General features: G+C 41.2%; 1 protein-coding gene across 7 annotated transcripts in view; it reads left to right on the top strand.

The window, feature by feature from the left end:
* The window catches only part of PCCB (propionyl-CoA carboxylase subunit beta), a 101935-nt gene that overhangs the window by 27343 nt on the left and 48642 nt on the right, over positions 1-25950 (top strand). For all 7 annotated transcript variants that reach the window (XR_007775972.1, XR_007775973.1, XM_050965524.1 and 4 more), the window contains 7 exons: positions 3530-3586; positions 5538-5651; positions 9354-9464; positions 15302-15410; positions 17241-17361; positions 20669-20750; positions 23452-23575. Coding sequence is in view for 5 of the 7 variants with exons in the window: in XM_050965524.1 (XP_050821481.1) it covers positions 3530-3586; positions 5538-5651; positions 9354-9464; positions 15302-15410; positions 17241-17361; positions 20669-20750; positions 23452-23575 (718 nt within the window). In the remaining 2 variants the exon portion in view is untranslated. The remainder of the gene's footprint in view (positions 1-3529; positions 3587-5537; positions 5652-9353; positions 9465-15301; positions 15411-17240; positions 17362-20668; positions 20751-23451; positions 23576-25950) is intronic.

The following is a 25950-nucleotide window of genomic DNA, read 5'->3' as shown; positions in this document are numbered from 1 at the left end:
CGCTTCTGGCTCCAGAGTCTCCATCTCTTGCTGTCCATGCCTCCCTGCTTCTGGTCTGTCTCTCATTTTTCCTAGCTCCCAATCCTCCTTATGTAGCTCCTGTTCCCAGGTACTGTCCCTCCATCTAACCAAGACCAGCCAGGGTGCACCTGTTCAGTCACAAGAGGACTGAGACCCTCTCCATTAATGGGGCTCAGTCACCCTGTGATAATTACCTTTAGCCAGAACAGTCATTGCTGTGCAAGCTTGGGCAAGTCACTTCTCTCTGTGCCTCTCTTTTCCCTTTCCCACTTCATTTGACTTGTCTTATTTAGATTGTAAGCTCTTTGGGGCAGGGGCCATATCTTGCTATGTGTGTTTACATCTTGCTGTTTCCTAGTGCAATAGGGTCCTGATTACAGCTGGGGTCTCGAGGTGCTACTGTAATACAGGCAATGATAGTAAAAGAGGAAAAGATACTCTTGTTGAATGGGAGAGAAAATAAAAGCAAGGGAGACACAGTACGTTCATTAATTATTTTTAATGTAAAGTTTAATGGTATAATACACACAAAATAGATGTCTGACATGCGAAAAATTGTATTTTTGAGGAAAATCAAGAGCCTGATTAATAATCAAGGTGGTGAGGAATGGAGATGGGAAAGCAAAATAAAATAGAGGAGGGGAAACACGGGTGGAAATACCGTGGGATGAGGGATGAAGAGTTTACTTTTGCATCATGTCTTGGGGCCTGAAACTCTAGTTATGTCCCTCTGAAACTGACATGCAGGTAGTCATTTTTACTGAACTTTCTAGGCTTGGGGGAAACCCTTTCTTTATGAGCAACACAAGTGTGATCCTTGATGCTGTTACAGGGAGTGAAGTCAAAGATGAGATCCTTGCTCAACTCTTCTCTCACACCTAGCAGCAGTATAGGATTGTGCCCGTGATAGCCTGGCTCAGACTGTCTCCATAGCTCAGGTTGGGAGTGGGAAACCAACTAGCTTATGTCAAGTAACACTGCTGCTCCTGCTGGCTGTTGGGAAACACTGTACACAGGAACGGCAGAACTGGAGCAGTCACCTATAGACTTGTCCTGACAGAATTAAAGTTTACTGTTCAGTAGCAACAGTTCACATCAGGGTGAGGCAAGTTTTCAGGTTGATTTGAGAATTGTTTTCTAGAATGAGGATACCGCTAGAAAGCAGAGGTCAGCCTAGGCTGCATGAATCTCAGAATGCAAGGTCAGATTCTGATCTCACATTACTTCTAGGCCAGAGTAACTGTAACTGAGGCCTGGTCTACACTACGCGTTTAAACCGAATTTAGCAGCGTTAAACCAATTTAACCCTGCACCCGTCCACACAACGAGGCCCTTTATATCGATATAAAGGGCTCTTTAAACCGGTCTCTGTACTCCTCCCCGACGAGAGGAGTAGAGCTGAAATTGGTATTGCCATGTCGGATTAGGGTTAGTGTGGCCGCAAATCGACGGTATTGGCCTCTGGGTGGTATCCCATAGTGCACCACTGTGACCGCTCTGGACAGCAATCTGAACTCAGATGCACTGGCCAGGTAGACAGGAAAAGCCCCATGAACTTTTGAATTTCACTTCCTATTTGCCCAGCATGGAGCTCTGATCAGCACGGGTGGCCATGCACTCCCAAATCCAAAAAGAGCTCCAGCATGGACCGTACGGGAGATACTGGATCTGATCGCTGTATGGGGAGACAAATCTGTTCTATCAGAGCTCCATTACAGAATACGAAATGCCAAAGCATTTGAAAAAAATTTCCAGGCTATGATAGACAGAGGACACAGCACAGTGCTGTGTGACAAGCGTAACGGAAAGCCAAAGAATCAAATGGATGCTCATGGAGGGAGGGAGGGGGGTACCGAGGACTCCAGCTATCGCACAGTCTCCGAAGAGCATTTGCATTCTTGGCTGAGCTCCCAATGCCTGTAGGGTCAAACACATTGTCCGGGGTGGTTCAGGGTATATCTCGTCAATTTACCCTCCCTCTCCCCCTGTGAAAGAAAAGGGACAAAAATCGTTGCTTGACTTTTTTCTATGTCACCGTGTGTCTACTGCATGCTGCTGGTAGACATGGTGCTGCGGCACTGAACAGCAGCATCCTCTCCCCTCCTTTCCCCGGTGGCAGACAGTACAGTGCAGAAGGACTGGTAGCCGTCCTCGTCATCATTCTATGAGTGCTCCTGGCTGGCCTCCGGTGAGGTCGACCGGGGGCGCCTGGGTAAAAATAGGAATGAATCCTGGTCATTCCCAGCAGATGGTACAGAACAGCTGGTAACCGTCTTCATCATAGCAACTGGGGGCTGAGATCCATCAGCCCCTCCCTTTCATGTCTAAAGAAAAGATTCTGTACTGCCTGGACTATCATAGCAGCGGGATGCTGGGCTCCTCTTCCCCGCACCGTTTAATGTCCTGCCTGGACTATCATAGCAGCTGGAGACTGCCTCCCTCTCATTTTATCTCACTAAAAAGTCAGTGTTTCTTATTCCTGCATTCTTTATTACTTCATCACACAAATGGGGAGGACACTGCAACGGTAGCCCAGGAGGGTTGGGGAGGAGGGAAGCAACGAGTGGGGTTGTTGCAGGGGCACCCCCTGTGAATGGCATACAGCTCATCATTTCTGTGGGATCTGACACGGAGCGGCTGTGCTCTCTGGTACACTGGTTCTCTAGTACACTTGCCCCATATTCTAGGCAGGACTGACTCTATTTTTAGATGCAACATAAAGGAAGGAATGACCCGGGGAGTCATTCCCATTTTTGTCTTTGTGCCCTCGACTGACCTCAGCGAAGGTCAGCCAGGAGCACCCATGACAGCGGCAGACAGTACAGAACGACTGATAACCGTCATCTCATTGCTAATTTACAATTGCATGGCAGACGGTACAGAACGACTGATAACCGTCTCTGCTATCTTGCGAAGGCAAATGAATGCTGCTGTGTAGCGCTGCTGTGTACCGCTCTGTCAGCAGCATCCAGTATGCATATGGTGACAGTGACAAAAAGCAAAACGGGCTCCATGGTTGCCATGCTGTGGCATCTGCCAGGGCAATCCAGGGAAAAAGAGCGCAAAATGATTGTCTGCCGTTGCTTTCACGGAGGAAAGAATGAGTGATGACATTTACCCAGAATCACCCGCGACACTGTTTTTGCGCCATCATGCATTGGGATCTCAACCCAGAATTCCAGTGGGCAGGGGAGACTGTGGGAACTATGGGATAGCTACCCACAGTGCAACGCTCTGGAAATCGACACTAGCCTCGGTACATGGATGCACACCACCGAATTAATGTGCTTAGTGTGGCCACGTGCACTTGACTTTATACAATCTGTTTTACAAAACCAGTTTATGTAAAATCGGAATAATCTCATAGTGTAGACATACCCTGAGAGAGAGGATCAGGTCTCAAGTGTATGACCCCAACGCTATCTTGAAAAGACTAACACAAGGATATAATTTTATTTGGCAATTGAACTGTTTCTAGGTGCAATTTTAAAATTTGTTTTTCTTCCAGGATTTTACTGTATTTGGAGGGAGTTTGTCCGGTGCTCACGCCCAAAAGATCTGCAAGGTAAACATTTTAGAGGAGAAAAGAGCAAGTTGCCAGTGCCTCTCTGGCAATATGTTGTCCTACTGCCTTGAGTAACCAGAACTGAGAATGATTTTTATCCACCCTGGTCCAAGCCAATTTTTAAAAAAATAAATAAATAAAAGATGGACTTTTTTATTTAAATCGGATTTTTGATAGGTTTTTTTCTTCAGAAAGAATTTTATCTAAAGATAGTTTTAATTAAGATACATTATAGCTCAAAGATATCTCATCATGGAATAGGGAATATAAATTCTAATTCTATAGTATGAGACAATATATTCAGGTAATGTTTAAGAAAAGTTTTGTAAATGAGTTCCACTAGTTCATGGACTAGGTATCCAATTTTATGGAGTTTCACAAGCTTCTGTATAGATTATTTAGGTTAATCTTTCTATCTACCCAATGGGACTCAATGCTCAATCTAGAAGATACCATCAGAGATGCTTAGTTTTTGCAGTTCTCAAACTGTGGATTTGTGTCTTGAGGTAACATGCTTGTTAACAGCAAAAATGTTTTTAAATAAATAAATAATATATAGAGATGAGAAATAACAGACCTCAACTCTATTGTCCATCTGCAAATTTGCGTACACAGAGTCAATCCCTTACCTCTCTCTAAAAGTGCAAAGTTTCAAAATGTTAAATGAATAGAAGATTGTTGGGGGCAGAATAGATCTGGACAAGGAGAAGAAATCTGGAGATAAATGTGAGAAGCGAGAGACATATGCTTGTTTTGTTAAAATATTATATATTTGCTGTTGAAGAAAAAAATCCAGAATACATAACGTTATTTTAGTTAAATAAAACAATTTAAATGTTTGTCTGGTGATGTTCTCCTCCTAATACAGCACGGCAAGAAAATCCTCCAAATATCAATGATTAACCTGTTGAATTGGAGATAGTTCACCTCCCAATGACTTCAAAAATATCTGCTTCAATTACCTTTGGTAAATGAAATAACCAAACAATCATTCATTTTCTTATATAGCTGTAATACTAATCTGAAAAGTTTTCAAAATAAATCACTGCTTAAAAATGTATAGTGTGTACCTTCTAAAAATGAAACCTACATCTATCTCTGAGTTGTAAAGAATATATATTACGGTTATAACAACCAACAAGAATGCACTTTTATGTAGAAAACCATGATTAAATCGAGTCTTCCTGACTAGTGATTTAAATCATGGTTTAAATCAATTTGATTTAAATCAAATCCACCCTGGCTTGGACTCTGCTTTATGTTGTTAGCAAGTTGAAAGTTGCTGTCACTGCTTTGGGATCATCTGGCCCAGAAGAATACATCACTGCTCTTATTCAGCCTTTGCCATTTTCTATTTTTGTACATTATTTCTTTTCCTGGTCAGTTCCTAATATACTTTAAATTTATTATTCACTTCTCCCTTGTGCGTGTTTACAACATGGGGTCTGATTACATGATCGTGCCATATTCATTGCATAGGCTGGGCAGCGAACACTGCAAGGCAGTGTGTACGTAGAAGATAAGGCAAGAGGTTCATGCATTCAGCCCAGGTTGGATGATGCACTGTAAGGCAGGGGACCCTCACGAAACACTGAGGATAAAAATATTGAACCACTGACTCACTGAATGTGAACCATTTAACTTGCGTACAGAACGAGTCCAAAGATTGTAACTGATCGTGTAATTGAATACTATGATAATCCATACACCAAAGGGCAGAGTTAAGCTTACACAAGCGACTTTAATTGTGACATTCCCTGACTTTTGGGCAGTTCTCTTTGTAACTTCATAATTTTTGTGTGGAATATGTAGTGATTTTATTTTGTTGGAGGTTTTGGTGGGGCAAATGCGCAATAGTAAGTTTAATTTACCTCTGGTGATTTTCAGCTTGAGCTGGGCTGGTAGTAATTGTTCATCTTGTCTAATCAGCAGTTTGTGTGTTAATCTCCAGATCATGGATCAGGCTGTCATGGTTGGGGCTCCTGTAATTGGGTTGAATGACTCTGGAGGAGCCCGTATCCAGGAAGGAGTAGAGTCTTTGGCTGGCTATGCTGATATCTTTTTGGTAAGTGGCCTATTAGATGAGATCTACTGATGAAAAACACTATATAAGATTTATTATTATTATTATTATACAATGGATTTTTAAATTAGAAGAGAGGAAGAACAATTTACTAAATATAATATACCTTCTGAGTCATATTAAGGTCTAAATTCCCATGTATATGCTGGAATGTAGGTCAGAAAAGCAGAACTTTCTTTAAATGAGACTTACTCCTGGAACTCTGCTCCCTCGTATGATACTGGGGGAGCTAGCCTAGCTGTTAAGGCTTTGTTCCCTAGTTTGGCAGTGCATGACACTCCCTAATCATCATTGTGCACATCCTCACCTCTGACTTGGAATCTAGTCAGTTTCTTCTTGTTCATAGTTATTGAATACAAACCTGGCAAAGAGCATCTTGTAGCAAACACTCTTTCAAGTGCCTCTGTAAACGGTAAAAGCAAAGAGATGCAGGAAGAGACATTCTACAATATATTAGAACCAAGAGGAAGACCAAGGTCAGGGTAGGCACCTTACTCAATGAGAGGGGGAAACAATAACAGAAAATGTGAAAATCTAAATGATTCTTTTGTTTGTTTTTACCAAAAAAGTTAGGAGTGATTTGACATCTAACGAAGTGAGTGCCAGTGAAAATGAGGTAGGATCAGAGGCTAAAATAGGGAAAGAACAAGTTAAAAATTACATAGACAAGTTAGATGTCTTCAAGTCACCAAGATCTGATAAATACATCCAAGAATACTGAAGGAGCTGACTGAGATAATATTTAAGTCATTAGCAATTATCTTTGAAAAGTCATGGAAGACTGGAGAGATTCCAGAGGACTGGAAAAGGCCAAATATAGTAGCAATCTATAAAGAGGAGAATAAGGACAACCTGGGAAATTATAGATCAGTCAGTTTAACTTCAGTACCTAGAAAGATAATGGAGCAAATAATCAAGCAGGAATGTTGCAAGAAAGACACAAGTAATTCTTCTTCTCTACTCAGTGCTACTTACGCCTCAACTGGAGCATTGTGTCCAGTTCTGGGCGTCACATTTCAGGAAAGATGTGGACAGATTGGATTAAGTCCAGAGGAGAACAACAAAAATGATTAAAGATCTAGAAAACATGATCTATGAGGGAAGATTAAAAAAATGGAGTTTATTTAGTCTGGAAGAGAGAAGACTGAGGGGACATAACAGTTTTCAAGTACATAAAAGGTTGTTACACAGAGGAGGGAAAATAATTGTTCTTCTTCACCTCTGAGAATAGGACAAGAAGCAATGGGCAGCAAGGGAGATTTAGGTTGGACATTAGGAAAAACTTCCTAACTATCAGGGTGGTTAAGCACTGGAATGAATTGCCTATGGAGACTGTGGAATCTCCATCACTTGAGATTTTTAAGGGCAGGCTAGACAAACACCTGTCATGAATGTTCTAGATAATACTTAGTACTGCCATGAGTGCAAGAGCCTGGACCAGATGACCTCTCAAGATCCCTTCCAGTTCTACAATTCTATAAGAGGAGTTTGAAGTAAATGTGATGCATGTGCTGCCCACATCTGAAAATACCTGACAAGTCCAAATGAGAAACACAAAATACACCTTGACAGGGTACCTCTTTATATTCAGTATATATACTACTCAGTAACAGACCCAAAAGTTTGCGGACGATACCAAGCTAGGAGAGGTTGCAAGTGCTTTGGAGGATAGGATTAAAATTCTTAAACAAAAAAACTTCAAAAACAGACTCCAAAGTGAAACTTCAGAACTGGAATTAATTTGCAAACTGGATACCATCAGATTAGGCCTGAATAAAGACCGGGAGTGGTTGAGTCACAAAACCTAAACCTAATTTCCCCAATACTAATTTCCTCCTACTGTTACTCGCACCTTCTTGTCAACTGTCTGAAATGGGCCACTCTCATTACCACTTCAAAAGTTATTTTTCCTCCCTTGGTATCCTGCTGTTAATTTTCTCGTTAGACCGACCTCACACTTGGTAAGGCAACTCCCATTCTTTCATGTATTTATACCTGCTCCTGTATTTTCCACTCCATGCATCTGATGAAGTGGATTCTAGCGCACAAAAGCTTATGCCCAAATAAATGTGTTAGTCTCTAAGGTGCCACAAGGACTCCTCGTTATTTTTAGTGGTATCTGAGTTGAACATGAAACCATTGAATGGACCACCACTATAGAAATGAAATTGCTATGTACCATCGAACCAGATACCACTGAACATAAAATTACTATCAAGATGAAATTACTGCATACAATGGGATTCTTTAGAAAGAACAGCTTGTCATAACACAATTCAACATGAGATTGCAAATACTAATCGTAATCCACAGTGCTCATCTGAGTATTGAAAAGTATAAGAGCAGCTCATGCTGTGTCCTGTTCTGGATAGGCATGAATGCTGCCATCAACAATAAGTTATCAGTGTTAAATCCATGATCAGTAGAGGAACTTGAATGTAACTAAAAACCACTGACACGCTGAAATTCCTGATAGCCCTCGGTCAAGGGTTGATGCACATCTCTATTTCTAAGACCAGAAGAATTGCCATTGGTGGGAAAGGCTCTGTCAACTCCCCACTGCTGTAGCCCTTCTCCTTCAGGGGGAATGACTCTGTTATCTCCCCTCTGCTGTAGTATTTCACCACCACAGGGAAAGACCTGCTGCAAGGCAAAGGTTCTGGATAGGGGGAGGCAGCAGGGAAATGGCTCTGGCAGTGGAGAACTGCTGAAGCCTTTCCCTTCTGTCTCCCCCTTGCCAGAGCTCTTCACTGACACACGGTAGTGTGGATGCAGCCTTCTTTTCACTGCAGCATATAGCCACAAATACCATACACTCTGCTGATAGTGCTGTGTAGTGTAGACGTAGCCTTAGAGTGGCAGGATTCAGTGTGTCCTCTTTTTTTAAAATTTTTCCTCCTTTTTCTGTTACTTGCAGCTACAGCCTGAGCCACCCACATACATACATTGCTTTCCACTGTCTACTGCCACCATACCCCACCCAATATAACCCACTCATCCAGCCCTTCAATATATTTACTATCAGATAGGAGCCCTGCTTTGAAAGGCCTCATACAGTGTGTCAGAGCTGGGCCTCCTCCTATAGACCTCGTATGCCCATTCGATTTTAGGCTTTTAGTGCTCATGCAAAAAATGAGAACTGTGGAAACCCAAAGGGTTTCTGCTGAAAGTGTTTCAGCAGAGCCCAGCTAGTGCCCCATACCAATATGAAAATATTGGTGATACTTTTTGAGGAGGTGACAAGTTTTGGTTTATGTGGTGGAGGGATTGATGCCAGTACAGTGGTAGTGTAGGGAGAGGTTGTCAGCTGGGGAAGGTTGCTAGTGACTAAACCAGCTGGTCCTATAGTGAAGGGTTGAGCTTTGTCCGGAATACAGGTATGTGGATCCTGCATGCCAAGAAGACAGAATTAAAAGAAAGGATGGCACAGAAAACTCTTTAGCCATTCCTCACATCCTGAAAAGCTGTCTGCATTCTCCCTTTTCATTTCTTTACTGTAAAATTTAGTGTATTTGAGAAAATATATGTTCTTCTCCTGCCTGTCATTGGGTATTCTTGTGGAATCTTTCTAAATCTTATGTCTTGCTTTTTCCTTCCCTTTGACATGTGACTATTAGAAGCTTTTTCAGGGATTTATGAATCAAGAGACTTTTAATATAATTGGTTGCTTCTTTTCTCTCGCAGAGAAATGTTCTGTGCTCAGGAGTAGTCCCACAGATCTCCCTCATCATGGGTCCCTGTGCTGGTGGAGCAGTCTATTCGCCTGCTTTAACAGATTTCACATTCATGGTGAAGGTAGGTGTGACCCTAAGAACCCCTCAGTACCAACTGGCAAAGGGTTCACTGTTCTGTAACAGAAACTCCTAACAAGCCTGACAAATTCACTACACCTAGCACACTGCTTTCATAATATTTGTCCATAAAGACTGTCATGTGAGGTCTTTAATAAAAGCCACAATCACACAGGTCATTAATAGCATTGTGAAATGTATGTACAAATACTGTATAAGAAGAGATGTGTGTGTTGAAAAAAAACTATAAAATATGTTCCTCGATGTCTGAATCGAGGCAGAGCTGACAAACAGGTTTCTGCCAGACAAAGGATATATTCACCTGTCCGCCCTGGTTCACATGTAAGTTAAGCATTGTAAGCCAACACAGTGGAAGCCCCGATTGCATACAAAGTCATCATGAGGATGTGAAGTCACTATGCAGTCAGCACACCAGTGAATAAACCACAAAGGTTGTCTTGACTCAGGGGACAAACAATAACGTTGAGAGGGAAAGGCATAAAGACACCCATTTGTCCTGCACCTGAGAAAGTAATCAGTTTGATTACAGTCATGAAAATGGGATCCCAACCAGCCTTAGTTGGAAATGCTGCAAGCAAGTTTTGGGTGAGATTCATAGATTCTAAGGCCAAAGGGACCTTTGTGATCACCTAGTCTGACCTCGTGTATAGCACAGGCCATAAAACTTCCCCAAAATAATTCCTAGAGCAGATGTTTTAGATAAACATCCAGTTTTCATTTAAAAATTGTTAGTGATGGAGAATCCACCATGACCCTTGGTAAATTGTTCCCATGATTAATTACTGTCAACTTAAAAAATATACTACTTGTTTCCTATCTGAATTTCTCTTGCTTCAACTTCCAGTCATTGGATCGTGTTAGACCTTTCTCTGCTAGACTGAAGAGCCTGTCATGAAATATTTATTCTTCATGTAGATATAGACTGTAATAAAGTCTTCTTCACCTTCTCTTTGTTAAACTAAATAGATTGAGCTCCTTGAGTCTATCATTAGAAGGCATGTTTTCTAATCCTTTAATCATTCTCATGGGTCTTCTCTGAAGCTTCTCCAGTTTATCAATATCCTTCTTGAATTGTGGACACCTGAATTGGACAGAGTATTCCAGCAGTGAACCAGTCCAAATACAGAGATGAATAGGAGTAGAGAGATTATTTTAAGTTTTCCCTGTTTGTATCCCAGGGCCTTATTAGGTGTTTGGTCACAGCATCACAGTGGGAACCACCAGGACCTCCAAATCTGTTTCAGTCACTTCTTCCCAGGATAGCATCCCTCATCCTGTAAGTGTGACCTGTAGTCTTTGTTCCTAAATATATACAGTAGAACCTCAGAGTCACAAACTGAACCAGTCAACCACACGCCTCATTTGGAATCGGAAGCACACAATCAGGCAGCAGTAGAGACCAAAAAAAAATAAAAATACAGTACTGTGTTAAATGTAAACTACTAAAAAAAAATAAAAGGATTAAATTAAAAAAAATATATTTGACAAGGAAATGAAACTATTCCTGCACTTGTTTGATTTTAAAATAAGATGGTTAAAGGCAGCATTTTTCTTCTGAATAGTAAAGTTTCAATGCTGTATTAAGTCAATGTTCAGTTGTAAAATTTTGAAAGAATAATCATAACGTTTTGTTCAGAATTACAAACATTTCAGAGTATGGGCAACCTCCATTCCCGAGGTGCTCATAACTCTGAGTTCTATTGTACATTCACATTTAGCTGTAATAAAATGCATATCGTTTGCTTGCGCGCAGTTTACCAAGCGATCCAGATGAAACTGTCAGTGACCTGTCCTCTTCATTATTTACCACTCCCCCAATTTCTGTCTCATCTCTAAACTTCTTTAGTGAATATTTTCTTCCAGTTCACTGATTAAAAATGTTAAATAGTGTAGTACCAAGGACCAGTCCTTATGGGACCCCATTGAAAACATACCCTGATTGATGACAGTTTCCCATTTACAATTAAATTTTGAGATCTATCAGTTAACCAGTTTATTATCATTTTAATGTGTACCATGTTCATTTTTTAATCAAAATGCCATGCAGTACCTAGTCAAATGCCTTGCAGAAAGCTAAGTATATTACATCAATGCTGTTACCTTTATCAACCAAACATGTAACCTCATTTTAAAAAAAAATGTCAAGTTAATTTGACAGGATCTATTTTCCATAAGCCCAGTTGATTTGCATTAATTACATTACCCTTCTTTGGTTCATCAGTCATCAAGATGAGACTGCTTTTGGACAGATGGTCAGCATGTTAAAATTTAGTCTTTAAAAAGCATGTATTGATTTTGTTTTATATGTCATCCTTCTGCTTCCAGTATATTTATGAACTCAGAAATCATAGCCTTTTGTGACAAACTTAGATTTATAGTGAAAGAGCTGTGATGCTATACGGGAGCTGATTGTCAGTGAATCAAACAACCTGGTGTGTACACTGTCCCCTTATGAATAGCAGACCTGGTATTTCTGTGAGTAGCCACTGATGGGCTGGATATCACAGGGGAATGTTTCAAAGGAGATCAGGGAGTGGGATGCACCTACTGTTAACCTGCAAAGAAAAGTGAGGGCTAGCATTTCCCTGAGGACATTGCTTGGGTGGCTAGCAGGCTGTTGTCAGGCAGCTGACACCCAGTTAAGCACCATCAGGTCTTACGCTGGAGGCAGAGGGCTAACAAAGTTAATCACAGACTTGGGCACCCCGAAAGAGCAACGCAGTGAGAATGCAGCATCTGTTGATAGCATGGAGCAATCTCATCTAGATTAGAATCATGGATGTCCTTTCATCTTTGGAACCCTTAGGAACTAGAATCCCCTACAGAAACTTCATTCATATAAGAGCTGCTAGCAATGGCCTTATGCCATATTTTAAATAAAGAACAATTGAATATTTTCCCCAAAAAGCAGTTTTATGCTTATTTTTTGCATTGCAATATACTATCTTTCTTGGGTCTGTTGGATGTAGATTGAGAGCTTTTGCAGCCCTTAAATAAAGGGGTTGGGATGCTGAATCTTAAACAAAGAAAGTTTTTTCTCTCAAATAGTTGTTTTTCCCCCTAAAATAGCTATATAATTCAGAGGTTTAAACAGTCTAAATAACAATAATTTCCCCTCTCAATCAGTTGTACCAATTCTTCTAAGGAAAACAAGTCCTGAGTATTTTTACATTTTAAAAAAACAAGAAGGAACTTTTTAAAAACTTCCAAGTTTCCATCATATACAGTAACTCCTCACTTAACATCATCCCGGTTAACATCGTTTCGTTGCAGATCTATTCAAGAACAATGTTGCACAAAGTTCCTTATAATGTCATTTGGCTGCCTGCTTTGTCCATTGTTTGCAGGATTCTCTGGAAGAGCAGCAGTTCCTTGTGGGGGCTTGGAACCAGGGTGGGCCAGCAGCCCCCCATCAGCTCCCCTAAGTTCCCTATAAGTAGGTGTGCAGGCAGTTCAGGTGACCCCCTCCCACTGCCTTGCTTCTCCCCTCCTCTGTCTTGGAGCTGCTCCCAGGAGCCTCCTGCTTGCTGTGCAGGGGGAGGGGTGCTGATGTCAGAGTGTTCTCCTCCCACTGTTCCTATACCCCATCTCCACAGAGGAGGGGAGGGGGGACATGACACGGCTCGGGAGGGAGGGAGCTTGCTGGAAGCTGCTGCTGTGTCTGAAGTAAGTTGCTGATCTACTTAAAAGGGCAGCACACGTAAAGGAGAAATGCCCATCTGTGTGTGTGTGTGTGTGTGTGTGTCTCTCTCTCTCTCTCTCTCTCACACACACACACAGAGCGTAGAAAGTCTGCAGCTGTGCATGCGCCATCAGGAGGGGTGGAGGGAGTGGTGCACTCCAGCGGGAAAGCTTGGGTTCATCAACATTCAGTTTCCTCAGGTAAGTGTTTGCAGCCACTACTGTGTGTCTGTTGTGTTTCCTCCCTGCCTCAGTCTATGCTGCCTTGTAGAGTGTGAGGCTACATTAACAACAACGTGTTAACCCTTGAGGGCTCAGCCAAGTGCTAGTTCATCATTTAGCAGTATGGAATTCCCTAGGAAATATCCCAACTTCTTCTACCCTCTGACTCCACCACCTCAACCAAACTTCACAATCATCATTGCTGTGTACAATATTAACTTGTTTGTTTAAAATTGTTTAAAACTTATACTGAATATGTATATAATGTCTTTTATCTGGTGAAAAAAATTTCCCTGGAACTTAACCCCCCTATTTACATTAATTCTTATGGGGAAATTGGATTTGCTTAACATCATTTTGCTTAAAGTAGCATTTTTCAGGAACATAACTATAACATTAAGTGAGGAGTTACTGTATTACAAAAAGGCAAAAAAAGGCACAAACCTCATATGACTCGATGGCACTGAAATCAGACCTGCCTTTGAGAGTAATCACGGCCTCCCAGTTGGATTTTGAAGATCTGATCCATCTCCTTTTTCAGGGACTGCTTGATTTGGAATCTTCCCAGGCTGGTGGCAACTCACTGAGTGAAGCAAGGCCAGGGAAAAGACAACTATTTGGGTGGGGTCTGCTGGGGTCGGGTTGCATGAGGTGGGGAAGGAGAGAGATCTCCCAGGCTTTCCTCAGTGTTTCCAGAAGCAAAATTTTGGCCCTGTAAAGGGCTGCAGACAGACACTTGTTATGGGAGTTGGTTACATCTAAGATCACTAGTAACTAAAAGATATTAAAGAAAAAAATGTACCGTATATACTTGATCATAAGCTGGTTCGTTTATACGCCAACCGCTGCAAAATGGATAAGTAAAAATGGAAAATTTTTATAACCCGTTCACAAGCCGACTCTATAATTCAAAGGTCAGCAAACTTTGGCTCCCGTTGGTAGGCCGAGATGGTTTGTTTACCTTGAGCATCCGCAGGCATGGAGGTAAACCTAAGTAAACAAAGTGCCTCGGCATGCCAGCTGCTTACCCTGACGGGCAGGACAGCAACTAGTGGGGAAATTTTGGTGGGGGAGGAGAAGCTGGGAGTCAGGGGAGTAACCCCTGTGACCACCAGCCACATGACGCTGTCCCTAGCCCAGAACCCCCACACTCTCCCCATCCCCTCCCTTCCCACCTTATCTAGGGAGGGCCAGGACTATGTCCATTCCATTGGTGTGCTTTGTGCATTTGACTATACAAGAGACATATTGAAGCTGGCTATACACATACACAATTAGGCAGTTTTCCTAGTTGAAACTTTTGTGTGGCTTGCGCAGAAAAAAGCAGGTATTTTACTGTTCAAAAATCTAGTCTATTACTGACAAGGTTTTATTTTGCTTAGTTTGAGATATAAAATCATTGCACTGTTGATGCAATTGTGTGTAAACCAGAATGAACTTTTGTCCCAAATTATTTTTCTGCATAAGTTGAGAAAGAAATTGTGTAGACAGGTCAATAAATCAAAAATAAAAGATGTGGGGAAATACCAAAACTGTAGAGGCACTGAAAAGCCTTTGGATTAGGTTTGGGTTTTGTTTTTCACTTAAAGCCAGGGATTCAGTCTCAGGCTTCATTCTCTGTCTTTAATGAAGAATGCAGAGGACCCTATCCAAATTAACAACACACAATCTGTGGGAAATTATTACATTTTCTGGGGCTTTTCAATTAAATGTGTTGCTTAATTAATCTTGACTCTAAAAAAAAAAAAAATGGGACCTTGAAGAAATTTCTTTTGTTTCACCTTTTTTCATATCCCTTTAGGGAAAGTGTGAGAGAGGAGGAAAATCACCTCTTTTTTATTTATTTATTTATTTTATTTTTTGTCAGTGAAGTGCTGTTGCGGCTTGGAACTCACACTTCGCAATCTACTTTTTCAGGACACATCCTATCTTTTCATCACTGGCCCTGATGTAGTCAAGTCTGTTACCAATGAAGATGTTACCCAGGAACAGCTTGGGGGAGCAAAGACACACACTGCAGTATCAGGTAAGAGCTGATTATTTTACTTAGTTAGCATATGATCCAGTTTTCCAAACTGAATGAATCAGCAGTAGATGTTAGAGCTACTTTTTCTCACTAGGGGCCTCCATGTGAAATTCTTCATTAAAGGTTATGGGGTTTGGGGTATTGGATTTTGGGCACTGAATAGCACCAGTTATTTTTGCACTTTGTAGTATATCCATGTAATAACAACTACTAGACATGCATTGAAGGTTTTAAGCAAGAATAATATGATCCTTTCACACGAGGGGGAGTTCATATATATTTTCAAGTCTTTTAAGTCATTTTAACTCAAGATTATAGAGTGTTTTACTGCATTATGGTAACAAACCTGTGGCTGAATTTGCTATCCCTTTCCAGCATTCCTTTTTCATTCTTTTCTAATGCTTCTCTTCCTCTTTTGGAACAAAGTTACCTATGCAACTTCTTGTCTTGGACATGACTTTAAAAAAAAAGACTAAACAAAATCTGACTAGTGAGTTGTATGGCTGTGAAAGTTTACTTTTTGAGAGAAAGAAATGTTGCCATAAGTTGAAGCTAGTTCTTCATTTTAAGCTTAATTTTGTCCTCCTTTCTAGCTTTGAGAAAACTGAATTAAACCTATGTGAAAATGTCTGTGTGAGACAATGCTAGAGTAGGTATTTTAGGGGAAGCTAAGGGGATGTTGGACAAAGTGATTTTTGGAGGTGTGGTTATTAATATTTTAATAAAATTATCCATTCTTAGAAATTGTCACGTCTCAGAACCCTTTTTCTGGCTCATCGTATCTCAGAAAAGACTTGGCATAGCTCCAAAACTGTCTTATTCTGTTGGCCTCTGTGAGGACTGGTATCTTTAGCTAATTTAGTAGAGTTGGTTTGGTCAATCATTTACTTATTAAAAGTTAAGTCTATGTGAACACACTGCATCCCTGAATGGGCACAAACAGGCCTCATGGCCTTGTAGACTTCATAAGGGCCAGATCAGAGTAGGCTGTCCATTTGCAGAAGAAGAGGAATGTTAAGCATAGGAAGGAGGGAATGTGGTATGCATGGAATATGAGGAAAGGAGTATATAGGGGTGCCTATGGGTATCACTGCAGACCTTTAAGAATCTATCTACTTAACCATTTCTACTCTCTGAGAATGGACCACTTTCTCCACACCTCATTAGTCTTTCCCATGAGTAGGAATATGCAGAGGACACTTGATGATGAAATAAAGGTTACGTACCGATAACTGGAGTTCAAGATGAACTCTACATATTCACACTTCCACACCTACCTTTCCCCACATCCTCAGAGTCCTGCTTACTAAAGGACCTGGAATTAAAGAAGGGAAGGAACTGCAGGGGAATGGAGCACTCATGCCCCTTTTATACCCTTGCTTGCAATGATCTGTATTCACTATGAGGAGGTCTGAGGAAAGTACACTAGTCCAACAGTGGGCACTGCTAGCAAGAGTTCTACCATTCAAGCTGCACTGGTCAAAGCCTGGCGTGAGTGTATATGCAGAGTCCATCTCAAAAGAACTTTGGTTACAGGTGAGTAACCTTCATTTGGGTCTAATACAACATCCTGGTATCCAACCACAATGAGCTGCAAAAAGTAGTAAAGCTATTTTTTAAAACACAAAAATAAGGAGAGTGATCCAGAGCTCCTCAAGGAAGGAAGATTGACATACTTAGATGATTCTCAGACTCTTCAACCTTACTGGAGTTTAAAACTTGATGGCTCTGCTGGCTTCAAAAAGCTTGATATGATTGATGGCTTTGATGTGTTAAAAAATCCAGATGGAACCCTTGTAAAGTAGTATTATTTTGGCTTTTTTTCTCCAGGGGTCGCACACAGAGCCTTTGAGAATGATGTAGATGCTTTGCTCAATCTCAGGGAGTTCTTTAATTACCTACCTCTCAGTAATCGTGATCCAGCCCCTGTTCGCAAATGCCATGATCCTAGGTAAGTGAGGGGCTTGCACGTGATATCTCACGTTGTTGTCAGTTTAATGTCAAATGTTTTTTCTGACAGTGTGAATACAAGGAAATGAGCATGTTGCAGCTAGACTTGTGATTTTTGCCTTCTTCACTGATTAAGTCCCTCTTCCAACATGTATGTGTGCACATGTTTTGTTAGCTCTTTGTTTAGGAAGTTTTTTATATATGTACTTTGTTTAGCAGTTTTACAAATCATTGTCCCATAGCTACCAGAAGTACAGTATTAACCACTAAAAAAATGAACTTACCAGTCACTGTTTAGAGATTCATCCTGTGTTCCTGTGAGGCAGGAATAAGTTATAGGACAAGCCTCCTTACCCAGAAACAATATCTCCAGGATGATATATTTTCTTAAACAGGAGGACATTTCTGCTTTGTTTGATATTGACAAACCAAGAGAGTCTATGATACTGATTAATATTCTGAGAAATTTGTCAAATGTTATGTTTGTAGTCTTTTGCCATGTATGAACTCGATGAGTAAATTTTCCGTATAAGTAGCATCCCATGTGGGTTGTTTTTTTTTAAACAATTACTCTAATATTGGGCAATTTATTTTTTTCTGTGAGAGGCTACCAATAATCTTGCAGCTACTAAGAGATGAGAGATTAATTCTCTATTTCCTTGGCTGGGATCCATTTCCACTAGCAAGCCTCAGAAGGATTACTACAGGATGCCCAAATAAATGTGTTAGTCTCTAAGGTGCCACAGGGACTCCTTGTTGTTTTCACAGGATCTCTGTGTAATAAATGTTCAAAGTTTGTAATATGAGGTTATGAACTGCATCTCAGTGCTCTAATAATTTGACATATCCAACATATATGCATAAAATAAGCTTTTTTCACCACAAATTTCTCCAGTGTTTCTTACCATCCATATTTTTTAATACTTATTCAGTGGATACTTACACCAACATCTTAAATGATTTTTCTCATATAGTGTTATGAATCAAGAGCACTGCTCTTTTTCCCCCAATTCTAAGCCAGTTTCTCTGAGGTAATATGTCTGCCTAAATCTTTGTCCTGTTATATCATATATACAGATATTTTCTTGCCAGAAAAATTGTCAGTAAATACTGATGTGAATTATGAGTTATAGTTGTTTCCTATTAGTCCAGAAGCTATTGAAATTAGTTTCCTCTATAAATGAGTTTATTTCCAGTGCTGAGAAATATAGGGTTTTATTCTATCCTCATTGAAGTCAGTAACAAAGCTCCAATTGACTAGCTTTGATTAGGGCCATAATTCCTAGGTTGAAAGTACTCGTCCCATGGGAAAGCAGGCCAATAAAAATTAGAGTTGTTTACTGAAGGAGTTAGAAGACTCTCTTCAGTAAACAATTGGTCAGCCATGAATATTCCATTTCTCTTCCACTCTGAAAACTCTAGTTCATTGTTTGTGTTAAAGTCTGGACTATAGGCAAAACCGAAAGGGAGGCTGTCACTGCCTCTTGGTGTGGTCTTTCGAGGCGTCTCAGCTGATCTTCACTGAACTTCCTTAGTTTATCCTTAGTCAGGTCCATTACTGGACCCTTAACCCAGTCAAGTCTTTCAGCCCTTCAATTGTTAGGCTAGTAGTCTCCCTTACTCTCCTGGCTGTTTTCTTGGTGCAGGGCTGTTTTCTTTGTTATCCTTGGCCTTTCTGCCTCCCTTTCCTTCTCTGTACTCTCCCCTTTATAGCAGGTCCTGTTTACTCTGTTGGTTGCAGCTGTGGGTGCCTGCCTCCATGATTGGCAGTTCTGGCAGCTGCGTGGGGGATGTGATCGAACTGCTTGCTTGTAAACAGGGGGAACTATCGTCCCCCTCTGTCTACGCTCAGTATGAGGTTTATAGACCCCATTACAGAGACTCTTGCCAAAGGGTGCCTACAGATTCTGGAGGTGTAATTTTATTAATCCTTGATAACCTAGAAATATTACTGCAATTTTCTTGTTCAATAAAAACTAGTATTTGCCTGGATTAGAGTACCTCAGCTAACCAACAACTACCTACAGTTGGCTTGTTTGATAGTACCATATTATATTTGGAGCAGCTAGTCCATTCTGCATAGTGGGTCTGTGAAAAGTAGCTGCACCCATTCTCAGCCTTCTCTTACTTGTATAATTCTAACAGCATCCTCTGGATAACTGCTGGAGTTTTATGATTTGAAGAAGACTTTGAAACAAGACCAGTATCCTGGGCTAAACATTCATTTTGTTGATGGCAATTCTCTCTCACCAAGAGACTGTGGTATTCCTCCAGCACTCCAGAGCTCTGTGTATTTCCTGTGATGGTCTGATGTTTCCATTGTACAGATCCTCTAGGTTACAGATCCTCTAGGTTAGGTATCTTGCAGAATGTTTTAGCCATTTATACCCAAACATTTTCTGGACAGTTGATATCTCTGAGTCTGTTAAATGTATATCTTCTTTTATTTTTAGCATGATTTAATTAAAATCAGTTGTTTTCTTCAAATTAAGGATTTCTTTAGATAATGATTTTAGGGAAGCATTTGAGTAAAATATTATAACAGCCACGTGACAAACTATTTTACTGTGTATACCTGCCAGTTTTATTCCATTAATAAACGTATTTTCCCTTGTGCAAAAGACTTTGTGGCCAGTGGGGAAAGCAAAGGAGAGAAGTCCCCCATCCCTCCCAGCTCCCCCATATAACTCAGACAGGAAAGATGTCAGCCCATGGATTTGCATCACTGCTTTAGGGCTGATATAAAGAGCAGTAATTTTATTTATTTTAATTTAGACAGGTTGACTGGAGCTTTGTATGATTACAGGCAACTTTTTCCTCACTGGTGATTCTCTCCCTTCCCCCCCTCTTGCCTTCCAGCTGTGTCCAACTCAATGATTGGGGAGACAAAAATGAGAAGGCTTCTCCTCTTTCCCTTAAAAACTATTTCTGTCTCCCCCCACCCTACCATCTCTTGGTAGCAGCTGGCTCCTGTGTTACTGTGGCCAGCAGAGCCTGCAGCAGACGGAAGATGTACAGATCCTGTAGTCGTGCAAGAACACACACACACACACACACACACACACACACACACACACACACACACACACCACTGTTCTATGTCTTAATGCACAAGTCGCCAGGTTAAAACTAAGAAATTTTTTTTTCTCTGTATTTGGAAAGCTTGGCTGAAGATGCCAGCATCCAGATAGAGTCTTGTCAAGCAGTCCCCAATGGGAGGAGTTACAGGTGTATGTCTTCTGTATGGAAATTAATCTGGTTTTGTGAATACTCATGTCATTTTTAACTACTTTGCATTTTGTCTGAAGTAATCGCTTGGTTCCTGAGCTGGACACAGTTGTCCCAATGGAGTCTACTAAAGCCTATGATATGGTCGACATTGTACATTCGGTAAGCCTTCTGTTCTAAAGAAAGTATTTGTGACAAATTATTAAATGGCTCAGAATGCTGGAAGCAAACTAGCAGAATGCCACAGGAGACCTACTTACAGTTAACTCTGTCTTCACAATAGCCATTCAGATAATTCTTTCTCCATGCATTGATCATAAACCCAAAGGTAACAAAAATAGCGAAAATAAGGAATCTAATGTATGAAAGGAATTTTAGATTTGGGATTTGTCTTTAGGACTCATTTTTCTCTTTCAAATGTCCATCCATCACATAGATGGAAGACAGTATTGTTCATGTTTCTTTTCTTAAAAAGTGGATAAGGCAGTTCCCAGATAAAAAACTGGAAAATTGTACACCTTAGTGCCCTTATCTTTTTATTTCTCTTATGAGTGTAAATAATGTTGTTGTGTGTTTTACTGTTTTCCTTAATTTAAAGGGAAGCAAACTTTGGTGATTCCAATCTGTTCGTAGAAACTTGAATTAAAAGAATGTTATTACGTTTCCAAAGTCAAGCACTCAGAAGTTTGGAAATACCAGAATTAAAGCTGCATGGAATGAGGCACAGGTGTCCTGTGGAAAAAAATAGTATGTGATGTGATATAATGCAGACGTAGCATTAAGGTTACTTGAGCAATTTTCATACTGGGGTTTTGTAACTTTTTTAGTGCTTTATTTTGCAGTCTTAATGTTCTTAACATATTTTCATGTTTTTTAACAAAAAATAAATATCATGCGATTGTTACAATTTCCCCTGCAGGTCATCATCAGGGTTTGAATTTTACACCTCCAGATTCATGGCACAGAGCTCTACCACTTGAGTTAAATGTTAGGTGTCGTATGCTGTTATCCTCTGTGGACCAGCCACAAGGGGATAGTGTGCAACACACTGAAGCAGTGGGTTACATGTACAAGAATAACTCAACTGTACTGGCAGTGTGGCCTATCACTTAGATTTTTCAGATTTTCTGAGAAGCAATGTGGAAGAAGAGGTGTGAATTGGCTCTTCCATATTAGGGTATAGTCTCAAGTTTGACAGAAGTGACTGCCCAATCTCCATCGAGCCTGTAAAATAGGTGGTGACTCTGATATTTGCCTGCCTGCTAAAGTATAGTATATGTGTATGGACTTATTAATATTGGTCTATAGAAAAGATGAAATCACAGAAATCATGGTCTAATGGCTCCCAGCATTTTCCTCTAACCAAATGGTATTCTGATGGGGGAAAGCATGAGTAACAGGATGCAGTTTATCTGGCAGTTCAGCTCTGGGGAGCTGCTTCATAATGGTGCCAGAGGCTCAGTGGGGTCTGGGAGCATGTTCAGTGTGGGTGGAATGTTCTGAATATTAAGGTGCAAACTTCGTCACATTCTGTTGCGAGAGCTAAAAACTTGGCCACATGTAGGTGAATTGTCATGGGGGTAAGCAAAAGACTTATCCTCCTGCCAAAATTCAAGCACCTGCTCCAAAAGAAAGGATGGGATTTGCACAAGTGCCTATGTGAGTTAGAGAGAAAAGTCCAACTAACTTTCAGTAGGACTTGTGCTCCTAGACCAGCTGCTGTTGAAAATCCCACCCTGAGGCAAAGAGCTATTTAAAATATGGTCAAATATTTTTGCATTATTACAACTGTCTGTCCTTTACCATGTACTCAGAAATAGCTGAACTGCTTTCACTCAAACTTAACAAAACATTCTGAGACACAGACCAAGCATGGAAAACTGCAGCCTGAATGATTGGTAGGCAAAGTTATTGTAAGCAGCTGAAAACAGGGGTTCATGATAAAGTGTTAGGAAACCATAATATAGGTATCAGTACTGCACCATCTGTAATTATGCACACTTATGAACACATGAACTTTGCTTTGCATCTCTGTGGACGTCACTTTACAGAACACACACTGAGAAGCCCATCCCTAGGAATAAGGGCTGGTATGAGGAATTTAGCCCTGACCTGAGAGGCGGAGGGGCACAGAAAGTAATTTGGCTATAAGGGAGATTTGAAGAATCTTCGTTACCTGTCCCTATAAGTGGTAAAAGCAGAGCACGGCTGAGATTTGCTTTTCAGGGAGACAGCCCTGCCTTGTTTCTCTTACTATCTCAGTTAGATAGATGGCATTGACATAGTATAAAAACGAGGAGTCCTTATGACACCTTAGAGACTAACAAATTTATTTGGGCATAAGCTTTTGTGGGCTAAAATACACTTCATCAGATGCGTGGAGTGGAAAATACAGTAGACAGGTATATATACACAGTACATGAAAAGATGGGAGTTACCTTACCAAGCAGGGGGTCAGAGATCTCTGTTTGACATGCAAACCAGGAGTTTGTCTGTACCAGTGTAAAGATGTGGGGTAGACCCTCAGCTGGTATTAATTGTCATGGCTCAACTGAAATGAATGGAATGAAATGGAATTGCACTAACCAAGGGTCTGTGAAAACTAGAAAAGTGCCTTTATTACAAGGGACTCCGTTAAAAGGTTTGCTTTGGTGTCATGCTGAAGAAACAGTCTGATAGAATATATTCAAAAGTAAATGCAGCATCAAAAACATATTGACGTATGCATTTGTAAAGTAGAGAGAGATTCATTTTTAAAACCTTCTAATTCCCAAGCAGTGTTTTTTCTTTCTCTGTAACATAGATATTGTTGTAATTCCCAGCATCTAGCCCTGAGGATTCTGTCTAAATCTCATTCTTGCAGATTGTTGACGAAAGGGAATTCTTTGAAATCATGCCCTCCTATGCTAGGAACATGATTGTTGGATTTGCAAGGATGAATGGAAGAACTGTTGGAATACTGGGTAATCAACCGAAAGTGGCATCAGGTAGGAGCTAGCTGCCTGGTGCTGGGAATATATATTTCTAACAAAAGGGTGTTTGTAAGCTGCCTGCTAATTGTGTTTTGTTTATTACACACATTGGGAGGACATATATCACCATAGTAACTAGGTGTACTTTGTCTAAAAGTTGGATCTATGATTCACTTTCCCCTAAAAGTTTAATAGTGGAATAGGATCTGTGGTAGGACTAGCATTTTATGTCACATATTAATGATCTGGAAAAGCAGGGTAAACAGTGGCAAAATTTGCAGATTATGAGCCTAAATAATTTTGTGTCACTATTAGAGAAACCAATGAAAAACTTCAGTGGGACTAAGCAAAACTAGTTAGATGGGCAGCATAGCATGATGGCAGATAAAATTCCATGTTGATCAGTGTAAGATGATTTATGTTGTGTGGAATAAAAACTATTCTCAACTGCTGCCACTCAGAAAAGACAAAATGCATCTTACTGGTCAGCTCATTGAAAACCTCTGCTCAATGTGCAGCTAAGGATGCATAATAAATGAGAGAGGATACTACTGAAAGAATTCTAAATCCATACTATACATCAGTGGTACCTCATCACATGGAATATGGCATTTGGGCTTCCTAGCCAAACAGACACAGCTAGGTTTGCCAACCCTCCCGCTTTCGCTGGGAGTCTCCTGGAGGCTACTTCAGCCAAACCAGGAAATTTTGGACACTAAAACTCTGGCGGTGCAGTGGAGCTAAGACAGGTTCCCTACTTGCCTTGGCCCCACGCCGCTCCCGGAAGCAGTCAGCATGTCCTTGTGGCCCTGTGAGAAGGGACGGGGGGTCTCCATGTGCTGTTCCCAGCCCAAGCACTGACTCTGCAGCTCCCATTGGCCAGGAACTGTGGCCAAAGGGAGCTGCAGGGACGGTGCCTGTGGACAGTGGTTCGCAGTGGCCCCCTGGCTCCCCCTCTAAGAAGCTGCTGCCAGAGGGATGTGCCAGTCGCTTTCAGGAGCTGCCCAAGGTAAGCACTGCACCCCTCATCCCCTCCTGCACACCTGACTCAGACCGGAGCCCACAGCCAAACTCCCCCTCCCACACCCAAACTCCATCCCTCACCCCCTCCCACATCCAAACACCCTCCGAGAACCTACATTCCCTCTTGCACCCCAGCCCAGAGCCCACACCCGAACTCTCTCACAGAGCCCGCACCCGCTCCTCGGACTCAACCTCCTGCCCCAGCCTAGTGAAAGTGAGTGAGAGTGAGGAAGAGCAAGCAAAGGAGGCAAGGGGGATGGAGTGAGTGGGGGCAGGGCCTCGGTGAAGGAACAGGATAGCGGGGCCTCGGGAAGGGACAGGGCACAAGTCTTTGGGTGTGGCGATTAGATAGTTGGCAACCCTAGACACAGCTGAAAGAGAGAGGATTCACAGGCAGCCAGCAAAAATGACTAGGGACATAGAAAAACTGCCATTTTAAGAATGAATGAAAAGATTAGAACCATTTTGTTTAGCAAGATGGCGAATCTGAGGGACTTGATAAAGTTATATCAAATAAACAGTATGGAGAGGGCAGTTCAGGCACTTCTTGTCCTCTTTTCTCACAGTAAACAAACAAGGAGGCATTCAGTGAAATCAATAGCCAGCAAATTGAAATCTGATAAATGATGTGCTTTTTCACATAACACACAACTAGCCTGTGGAGCTTATTGCCATTATATCTATGTATAATTAATTGAGGTTAGACATTTTGTTTGATAATAAGCAGATCTGGAGTTGCCATAGTAAAGATTCTTTTTAAAAGATGAAAAAATGTGGAAAGGCTATAAACCCTTCTCTTTCAGGGCATACAATAATCTGTAATTAACTGATAGGGATTAGCCCTTATTTCCCTTTCGTATTTCTCTGACATCTCTCTGGTACTAGCCATAGGTTACTGTTACTGGATTATAGAATCATAGACTTTAAGGTCAGAAAGGACCATTATGATCATCTAGCCTGACCTCCTGCACAATGCAGGCCACAGAATCTCACCCACCCACTCCTGTATCGAGCCTGTGTCTGAGCCATTGAAGTCCTCAAATCATGGTTTAAAGACTTCAAGGTGCAGAGAATCCTCCAGCAAGTGACCCATGCCCCACGCTGCAGAGGAAGGCAAAAAAAACCCAGGGCTTCTGCCAATCTGCCCTGGAGGAAAATTCCTTCCTGACCCCAAATATAGCTGTCAGCTAAACCCTGAGCATGTGGGCAAGACTCACCAGTCAGACACCCAGGAAAGAATTCTCTGTAGTAACTCAGATCCCACCCTATCTAACATCCCATCACAAGCCACTAGGCATATTTACCGCTAGTAGGCAAAGACAAATTAATTGCCAAAATTAGGCTATCCCATTATACCATCCCCTCCA

Source organism: Gopherus flavomarginatus, chromosome 8, assembly GCF_025201925.1.
Source record: "Gopherus flavomarginatus isolate rGopFla2 chromosome 8, rGopFla2.mat.asm, whole genome shotgun sequence".
In the NCBI taxonomy this organism is placed as follows: domain Eukaryota; kingdom Metazoa; phylum Chordata; order Testudines; family Testudinidae; genus Gopherus; species Gopherus flavomarginatus.
The sequence above is the reverse complement of the archived record's forward strand: the minus strand, read 5'-3'. Positions and strand labels throughout refer to the sequence as shown.